The sequence below is a fragment of the Formica exsecta genome, unplaced genomic scaffold (genome assembly GCF_003651465.1).
Source record: "Formica exsecta isolate Colony F162 unplaced genomic scaffold, ASM365146v1 scaffold3, whole genome shotgun sequence".
NCBI classification, from domain to species: domain Eukaryota; kingdom Metazoa; phylum Arthropoda; class Insecta; order Hymenoptera; family Formicidae; genus Formica; species Formica exsecta.
In genome coordinates this window covers 1072852-1083303 of record NW_021850256.1, presented here as the reverse complement: position 1 = coordinate 1083303, position 10452 = coordinate 1072852, and the positions used below count along the sequence as shown (strand labels likewise).

General features: G+C 42.4%; 1 protein-coding gene across 1 annotated transcript in view; it reads right to left on the bottom strand.

Moving 5' to 3' along the window:
• Positions 1-7050: 7050 nt before the first annotated feature.
• The window catches only part of LOC115237571, a 43291-nt gene continuing 39889 nt past the window's right edge, over positions 7051-10452 (bottom strand). Inside the window, exons 11-15 of the mRNA XM_029810704.1 lie at positions 10232-10421; positions 9951-10148; positions 7553-9628; positions 7370-7473; positions 7051-7277 (exon numbers count right to left, since the gene is read on the bottom strand). Of these exons, the coding sequence (XP_029666564.1) occupies positions 7051-7277; positions 7370-7473; positions 7553-9628; positions 9951-10148; positions 10232-10421 (2795 nt within the window). The remainder of the gene's footprint in view (positions 7278-7369; positions 7474-7552; positions 9629-9950; positions 10149-10231; positions 10422-10452) is intronic.

Here is a 10452-nt window from a genome sequence, read left to right as displayed (position 1 = left end):
CAACTCCCGTAAGTGTCTACCGCCACGGCGGTGGAAGCTGTTTCGAATTCAACCGAAGTTGAAGCAACGACCAAGTGTTCCTCCTCTCTTCGCTTGGGATCGATGAAGCTACTTTTTTTTTCCGGCCGCGCACATCCCCGTCGCATGGGAAGAGCAACCCGCTGTTATCATCGATATGCGGTCCAATAAAGATCGAGAAATCGTACACATGCCTCGCACGAAAACACGAAGCATTTAAAAATAATAACTTAAAAATATCATTCTTTCGCTTGTCGCTTAAGCTCTCTTGTTGCTCTCGCGGTCTCGCTTGTAATCCGTCAAGAAATAACACGTGTATCTGGCGCAAGTAGCGAGTGACAAATGTGGATACGTGACTTCTAATCTTGCAGTCTCGTGTCTCTACCATTGTAAACCGGTAATACATTTTTCCACGCCGCTGCCGCCGCGATAAAGTAGCTCTATTATAAACGGGGATATTTTTTGTCTTTTTCATTTCGTGCCGATTAAGGATGATTGTGATTATAAAAAATTCATTTCAAACCTTCAAACCCTCGTTGATTGAAACAATTTTACAACTCGATTAAACTAGAAGCGAATTAAACAGAATTCTCTCCGTTGCATAGATGCATCGACGTTTTTTCAATAAAGATACACGACTGACGTTACCGAAAGTAGTCCAATTTCCGGTTGACTGGCAATGACTCACCACGTTTCTTTGCAGAGTATTAGGATTGAGAACCATCATTCGCTTCTGTTTCTTGATGAGTCTGCTGAGTCTCTGAGTTCTTTGAGCACAGGTCAAAGGTTTTCCAGAGATCAGGAATTCGTCCTGCAGGTCGTCCTCGAGATCATCCTCTACGCTCTTTTCAATCTGCGAGTTCTGCTTCGTTACTGTGCTCAACGGCACGGCTTTCGCAATCAGAGTCTCGCTTCGTACACTCCAATTGGACCCACCATATTTCTTCATATTCATCAGATCGCCTATGCTGCCTCTCACGCTGCTGCTGCCCAGCTGAAGATTCGTCCGGGACAAGGCGGGCGAATGCGGAAGCGATTCGGAGCATTTTTCCGTCGACTTTACGACGTCCGGCAGGATCGTCTTGCTCTGAAGCTTATCCAGATCGGACAAGGACGATCCTCGACGTATTTTTGCCCGCGGCTGAAAATTTTTCTTCGAAAACCTCTCCTTGATCTCCTTCTCGCTACGATTCACGCTCTTCAAAGATAACGATGACTTCATAGCGAATAGACCCGCCTTAAGAGGGAACAATAAAGCCCATTCCGTCGACTTTGCTCGAGTCTCCATTCTGTATCTTTTTTTTCTCGTCCCTCTTGAGAAACTGATAGACCAGAGAGACTCAATAAAATGGCTCTTTTATTTCAGCGGAAATCAAGAACTCAATTCATTTTTCCGAGTAACACTAGAGTCACTTGATATTTTCGTCGTTCGCGACGATTTGAACACAATATTTTGTTATATCGAAACAAATAAAATATTGAAACAAATGTTGCGGTTACGTCGAGAATATCGCTATCTTCGCGATAGTTTCATATCCGGTCCGGTATTGAAAGATTTCCGTTTCTGTTATTATCAGGTTTTGGTCATATCGTCCATTAATTGCATCCTTGTACTTTGATTTGAGAAAAAATAGCTTATACATGATGTTGCATTACTTTCTTACAGCTCGTCGTATTTATCTTCATTGCACATGTATAATTCACAGATATCTGATATTCTCTTTCTTTATCCTCTTCGTAATAATTTTCTTCGATAAATTCTTTATATTTTACATATAAATTCCTCATGCTTTTGGTATTTTTAAAATCGAGAAGCGCGACGCGATTTTTTATTTTGATGGAGAATTTATAGTTTCTCGCGTGCGAAGAAAGATCCTCTTTCGGCCAGTTCCACGATCATACTCGCTAAAAAGATCCGAGCACGAGAATCGAGCCGAAGGAGGTGGTCAGTCTCCCTCGGTCGGATCGCTAGGTGGTATTTTCACTTAAGTTAACACGACCCCCCGTGCAGATGTACCCTTTGCGAGGCACCCGACGACACTTCCGTCTAATAAAAGCCTAATAACGATCGATACAATCGCCCCGCCTCTTTCGCTCGCCGATTCGTTGTAGTCAAGGGTGTGCTTAACTTCAAGCCCGAACAGAGCCCTAACTTCAAGGGAACTTGAAAAAGCTAGATAAAGTTTCGTTCTCTTCGGTTACGAGCATCTTTTGTGCAACACCGACACGCTCGTAGTCGCCGGGGATTGTGACTACTACGATACTACTGAAAGGAAAACGCTCAGCTCGCGTTGACAAGCGCTAGCCGCGATAAGCAAATGGCGGGAGACGAGACCTTGTCGCGAAGGTGATACTGATTACTCGTCATCGGACGAGGCAATCATACGGGTTTCTGATTATGACACGGGCCACCGGTTTGGCCTACATAGATTACGTTTACGAGGTCCTATCGCGCCTATGCGTATACGCGTACACAAGCTCAAGAGTATCGCCTTCAATTTGTTAAAAGTGGCGGTGATTTAATTTAATCGCATGTAAGTTTGATGCTGCTATAACATTTCTTGACCCACGTATTCGTAAATTAATTAAAATACATAAATTAATTAACCGTCGACTTTACGACGTCCGGCAGGATCGTCTTGCTCTGAAGCTTATCCAGATCGGACAAGGACGATCCTCGACGTATTTTTGCCCGCGGCTGAAAATTTTTCTTCGAAAACCTCTCCTTGATCTCCTTCTCGCTACGATTCACGCTCTTCAAAGATAACGATGACTTCATAGCGAATAGACCCGCCTTAAGAGGGAACAATAAAGCCCATTCCGTCGACTTTGCTCGAGTCTCCATTCTGTATCTTTTTTTTCTCGTCCCTCTTGAGAAACTGATAGACCAGAGAGACTCAATAAAATGGCTCTTTTATTTCAGCGGAAATCAAGAACTCAATTCATTTTTCCGAGTAACACTAGAGTCACTTGATATTTTCGTCGTTCGCGACGATTTGAACACAATATTTTGTTATATCGAAACAAATAAAATATTGAAACAAATGTTGCGGTTACGTCGAGAATATCGCTATCTTCGCGATAGTTTCATATCCGGTCCGGTATTGAAAGATTTCCGTTTCTGTTATTATCAGGTTTTGGTCATATCGTCCATTAATTGCATCCTTGTACTTTGATTTGAGAAAAAATAGCTTATACATGATGTTGCATTACTTTCTTACAGCTCGTCGTATTTATCTTCATTGCACATGTATAATTCACAGATATCTGATATTCTCTTTCTTTATCCTCTTCGTAATAATTTTCTTCGATAAATTCTTTATATTTTACATATAAATTCCTCATGCTTTTGGTATTTTTAAAATCGAGAAGCGCGACGCGATTTTTTATTTTGATGGAGAATTTATAGTTTCTCGCGTGCGAAGAAAGATCCTCTTTCGGCCAGTTCCACGATCATACTCGCTAAAAAGATCCGAGCACGAGAATCGAGCCGAAGGAGGTGGTCAGTCTCCCTCGGTCGGATCGCTAGGTGGTATTTTCACTTAAGTTAACACGACCCCCCGTGCAGATGTACCCTTTGCGAGGCACCCGACGACACTTCCGTCTAATAAAAGCCTAATAACGATCGATACAATCGCCCCGCCTCTTTCGCTCGCCGATTCGTTGTAGTCAAGGGTGTGCTTAACTTCAAGCCCGAACAGAGCCCTAACTTCAAGGGAACTTGAAAAAGCTAGATAAAGTTTCGTTCTCTTCGGTTACGAGCATCTTTTGTGCAACACCGACACGCTCGTAGTCGCCGGGGATTGTGACTACTACGATACTACTGAAAGGAAAACGCTCAGCTCGCGTTGACAAGCGCTAGCCGCGATAAGCAAATGGCGGGAGACGAGACCTTGTCGCGAAGGTGATACTGATTACTCGTCATCGGACGAGGCAATCATACGGGTTTCTGATTATGACACGGGCCACCGGTTTGGCCTACATAGATTACGTTTACGAGGTCCTATCGCGCCTATGCGTATACGCGTACACAAGCTCAAGAGTATCGCCTTCAATTTGTTAAAAGTGGCGGTGATTTAATTTAATCGCATGTAAGTTTGATGCTGCTATAACATTTCTTGACCCACGTATTCGTAAATTAATTAAAATACATAAATTAATTAATATTATAAATATATATATTATTAAATGTGATTATAACTGACGGAAGATTGTAACATAAAATATATACAGTGTTTACGAAATACGTATAGTCTCACAAGCATTAATAATGTGTTGGTGAAGCATCTCTTCGTTATTAAGTTGCGCTAACGTTATTAATAAGTTGCATTAATGCTTTAAATGTCCCCATAGATAAAATCTATTAAAAATGTATTTGTTTCATTATTTCGCAACCACTCTTATTTGATTATAAGTTTATATAAACTTTTGTCTTTATTTTGACGTGAGGAATATGCCCTAGAAGTTTGTTCAAATATTTCGTAAACACTCCGTATGTATGTTTGCAGATATGTTTTGTATTTGTATACAGTTTATGTTATATGTTTTGTATGATAATTTTATATACTAATAATTTCAATTATCTGTGTCTTGAGCGTGAGAAATTACGTGTAAGGAACGGAACAATGGCAAGATGAAGGCTGCCTTTATCAAGGCGCGTTTGACGATGGAATGTGAAATGTATGGAACGCGAAGGAATTTGAATATATAAAATGCAAAGTGAGCGCGGCCGGAGCATAGGAACGTACATTTTTACGTGAATAATATATATAAAAAAAAAAAAATGCGACAGCGCGAGATGCGACGGAAAAATCCGGCGCGATGGTAGCAGCTCGCCGGCGACCACGATCAAGTATAAGAACGTGTCTACACGTAAAAGCCATTTTATCAGTAAGAACAAGAAGAGAGGAAAAATGAGTAGAGGAAACCGACGCTTGAGTTCTTGTAAATCGCTTTTTGCGATGGCTTTTTGGAACTCAGTTACAAGCAATAGAAAAATTTCTTCGCCGTCAAAATATCGTCGCTCTAATGCGATCCGATCATTTTTCTTCTCGCGGAGCAAAGGAGGAGAAAACAAGCCACATCCGGGAATTATCGCGCAAAGTTTGCGAAACGTGTCCAACGATAACTGCCACCGCTAGCCTTTTATCGCGGCGACAATGTTTTCGAGTAGAATTTAGAGACGTATGATTCGCGACTATCGTGAAAATCGTACACTCGGGACTTCTCGCACTCGATTTAATAGTCGGGCAAATCGATCCTAATTGTTTCCCGGAGGACAATTATTCCGCCGAGGATAGTTCTTCCGGCCGGCATGCAATCGGCAACGGAGAGGGCAACAAGGAGAATAACGAGAGAGCGAATACGAAAACGAATGTGCGAGGACACGCAAAAGGGCGATAATTGATCCCCGCAAGAATAGCAACCAAATTCGGCTATTATTTCCTTGCGTTCGAAAAATTCGCATTCACTCGCAAAACGATTCCGAAAACGTGATGCACGTTTTCTTGTGCTGCCAATTCTTTGAATTAATTCTTTTATTTTTTTTCCTTTTCCAAAAAAGTCTGACGCGATACCGTACGGCGACGTAAGCCTTTTTTGAAAATCGGCAGCCATTTGAACCGTTGTAGATTGTGACAATTACGGAGCCAGGAGGAAGCGACTTTCCTGGCACGATTTTCAAGCAGTGGAAGAGGAAAATAAACAATCGCTTCGCCAACTGTTTCGCTCACTGACGACTCCGCGCGAATTTACATTTTCCATCACCGCGAGCCAAAGTTTTTCGACCATATATCGACTGCCGTTGCGGCTCTCTCTCTCCCAGAAGTGGCGCCAGGTGCGTACTCCGGTTTTCTCGTTTGGGCCGACAAGACTGCGTTAATGGAAGTTTCATGTAAGCCAGACGATAATCTGATACCGGGTGATACGACGACGAGTGCTAAACTTTTTAAGTGGCAATACACCTAGACGATAATGAGCGTCGATAATTCGAGATACTTTATATCGTCAAGTTTCATTCGTCTCGCACCTAAATCAATAGCTGTATGTGACGGTAATAACATTTAATGATCATCGATTAGCACGATACGGAATGTCGGCGCACATGAAACCTGAGGAGAAATATGTCTTTATCGGGAGTTATGAACTTACGCGAGAGGAAACGTAGCTCGCGGGGAACAAGTAGAAAAAATACCATAATACCTCGTAATGCGCGTATATCGTGACTCTTATACTTATCATTGTATTTCGAGTGAACTCGAGGATAAAACGAACGTTTCGATGAAACGATGCTATCGATATGTCACGCGAATGCCCGATCATTTTATAATTTCGCCGCATCTTTCTCGGAAAGTAACGTCACGCTTCCTTATCTGTCCGAGATTTGCGAAATATTTGTGCAATTGTTTCGCAATTGATATATACGTATGCACAGGTATACCGAGTCGAGTCGGTCGCCGGAAAAGCATTTTTCTGCCAATCAATAAGAGGCGAAACTCCCCCGTCTGCATTAATAATAACGTCATCAGCGTTCTATCAATCATCATGACACATTGACACATCGGCGAGCGCAAGATATGAAAAAAACTAGTTTATGCAAATAGGATATGCCTGTACAGAGATAGAATCGATGAGTTCCTACTTTGCCTAATTTAAACGTCGCCACATTAAATGTATTCCTCGATAGGGATCAACGTACTGCCAGCGACCTTTCGGCCTTGAACAATTAACATACAAACAAGCAAGAAAGCGATAATCTCGTAGCTTGTCTGTATGCGAGATCGACACTGTACGAAGGTAATGTCTGACAAGGCCACTGTAGCTCTCGCGAAGGACTATGCGGGCCGCCGGCATCGCCGCATTTTTTCAAAGGTCGTCGCTACAGTCATTGACCGTCGTAATCGTACCTCGCGTAATCTATTTAATCGTCATTGTCATTTCATTTAGCAGAGTAACCTTGGCGAACGCGAGAAAGTGAATTCGTTCGATTTTTAATTGTTCGCTAATCAAAAATGAATTTGTTCGCTTTCAATTTTAAAGAGAGTAAACCTTACGTACGTTTAGCTGCATGATGATCTGATTGTACGCCCAATGCCAGCGTTGTCTCGCCGTCATTTCCGGACGTTCTTTCAGCTGCGTGGGTACGGGCGCAGCACCGACCATCTCTAGTAGCTCCTCGTCGGCTGGCGGCTCCGGCGGACTTCTCGGTGGTGTGTCCATCTGAACGCTTTCGTCCAGTGATGCCTGCTTAGTTATGCTCCCTGAAATTGAGTCGGCCGATTGATCAATTAATAAATGGTTAAACAATCTTATATTTTTTATTTTTTTAATAATTAACAAGACATTTTCTTACCGCGCGGACTTTCAATATGCGACAAAGACGGGGTTCCTTTATATTGTTCGACCAATGAGTCCTCTCGAGAGTTACGAAGCAAGGCTTCCTCGCCTCGTTCGTACCTTCGGCAATAATATAAATTTATTACATATGTACAAATTAAAATATCAAAGGTATTAAATATAATATATAATCTTATACCTCTCAAGAGTCTCGTCCCGCATCTGATAATCCCCGTCTATCGCGTTGCTCAGAACAATATCGCTCTGATCGATCGATTCTTGATCCTTGAAATGACCGCGTTGATAACTTTCGGCTCTGGAAATTGGCTGTAGAGCAGTAAAGTTCTGTCCATAATTGCTTCCTCGTAATTCTCTCTGCTGGTATGAATCGGTCCTGGTGAGAGGTGGCTTGAATCCCTCAGTGGTCGATGAGAAAGAATCTTTCCTGGACAGTTGTGAATACGAATCTCTACGACTGTAAGATTCCTCGGGAAAATTATCCGAGGCATAAGAGTCTCCTCTAGTGAGTTTCGGCTTCTGCGTCGACTGAGAGTGTTGACTGAGCTGACTCTGATGCGACAGCTGCGAGTCCTTTCTCTGTGGCTCTTTGGGTATAATCTCCGGGTATTCCTCATCCTCGACAATGTCCTCCTGATAGGAATCTGTCCTGGCTAACGGTCGTTTGCCATTCACGATATTTGTAGTAGTATGAACCATTGCGGTGGTGGTTACGTGATTGGCAGTCACGTGATTGACCATCGTAGTCGTCTGAGATTGAGCGACATTCGGCAAGGAATCCACCAAAGTGACAGCTGCGGGACTTGAATCACCAGCTGTCGAGTATTCGCTGTATCCCTTCTTCAACTGATTGCTGCTGACGGAACTCACGACAGTTTCAAACGAATCTTTTAGTTCGTCGTCTCTGGACTCGAGCGAATCCGTATTTTGCTGAAGAAGCGGGCTGGCTTCGCGCTTATTGCCAAGCTTCTTCCTTCTCGAAGTGCTTAATGACGCGTCCTCGTTCTCTTGATAAATATATTCTGACTCGCTTGACGGATAACCATTTGTCCTTGTCTGACCACGAGGCGTAGTCACGGAGAGCTCGGGCACTTCGCTCTGTCTTCTGTCCGTCGCCGTTGTTGGGCTCTCTTTATAACCCTGCTCCTCGAAGGATCCCTGATAAGAATCTTGATACTCGTCGTACATCTCTTGATAATTTTCCTGATAAGGTTCCTGATAATTATTCTTGTACGTTGTAGGCACATCTTCCTGTTTACTATATGGCGTTTGATAATTTATAAAATCTTCCTGCGGTTGCTTCGTATAAGATTCCTGATAATTATCCTGCGATGTAACAGGCACTTGATTGTACGTCTCTTGATAAGTTTTTTGATAATCAGTCGACGTATTGATATTATATTGGGAATCGTACTGTTCCGGCTGATACTGATTGTATGTATTCGTGACGTTATTCTGATCGTAAACGGTCGACGGAACGGTAGTGACATTATAATCGTCATATTGCTCTTGATAAACGTCCTGCTGTTTGTAATCCTGCTGTTTATAGTCCTGCTGTTTGTAGTCCTGCTGTTTATAGTCCTGCTGATACTGAATGTTGTTCTGATCGAAGCCCATCTCGTGATAATTGTCCTCGATTATCATACCGTCAGGCTTGTCGTATTGATTTTTAGTCTGATTCGTGTACTGGTGATCATTTGCCTGGCTGGCGATCGGATATGTCGTGTCTAGATAGGATTCATCATGATAGGTTTCAGCGTTCTGCTGCGCGTAAGGTTGCTGATACTCGTCCTTGTATGAATTCTGTTGCGCATATGTAGTCTGCCCGTAGCTGTTCTGTATCTGCTGGTTCGGATACGATTGGTCGTATTGACCGTCAACGTATCCGTACTGATTACCGTGGTTTATTTCGGGATAATGAGTCTTGTTAGCGGCGTGCACTTGGTCCACCTGGTCGCTCTGCTGCTGACTGTAAATGTTCTCCGTATACGTGTCCTGCGGAAGATTATCCTGACTACGGTAAGCGTAATTATAGTCCTCGTTGTAATCAGACTTGTAATAGCTTTCTTCGGAGGGCGTTCTGGTCTTTGGCAGTTGTCTGCTCGGCGTAGCGGGCAAAGAGGCGAGCTTACGGTTGATTACCACGTTGCTCGGCTTGGTCGGGGTCGGAGGTAGTTTCTTACCGGTGCCACCCTCCTGCCGCGATATCGGACGCTGTTGCGGCTGCAAGATCTTCCGGCGACGAGTATTGTATCCGCTTTACAAAGAATATTCAGCAAGAATTACACTTTAATATATATTTAAATATGTATATACTCGCCTCTCTTTTAAATCTTGTTCTTTGCTTTTAAGTTCAATATTTTTCAATTTTGTGTAATTATAATTTTAAACGTATTTGAATACTCCAGATTTAAAATAAAATAGCAAAAATGGAGATTAAAATAATAAGAATGGAGATTAAAATAATAAGAATAAAAATTTATAATATAATCCTTAATAAATGAAATAATGAGAATGGAGATTCAAATAATAAGGATGGAAATTTATAACAAATATAATCCTTCTTCGGAATTACGTACTTGTAGTCGAGTTCTTCTGATTCGTAGCTACGCTGTCTGGTAACAGTGGGTCTGTAATCTGGCCGATGTATACCAATGCTTGAAGCTGGCCTCTGTGGAAGCGTCTTTCTGTTTCGCTTATTTTCATAGTACGTACTTGTTCCCAAGTACCGTTTCCCTCCACTGTCCCATTGTCTGTCCTCGTCGTCCTGACCATATCTACGAAAAGAAAGAAATTAGTTTCCTCAACGATAATTTTATCATTTCTGTCTGCGGTATTTGTTCCTATCCTATTGATTTACCTCTCATCTTGATAGACGTATCCCGTTATGTTATCGTAGTATTCGTTATACCTAATATCCGTCTCGCATTCCGGATACATAGCGCTCATTTTACCCACTCTACCGTCGCTGCTATATCCATCAGCGTAATACGAATGATCGTCATATAAAGTCATTTGTCTTTCCAGAGACGGTCTTCTGTGTGGAATTGCTTGGAAAATATAGACAGAAGTGTCAAACTT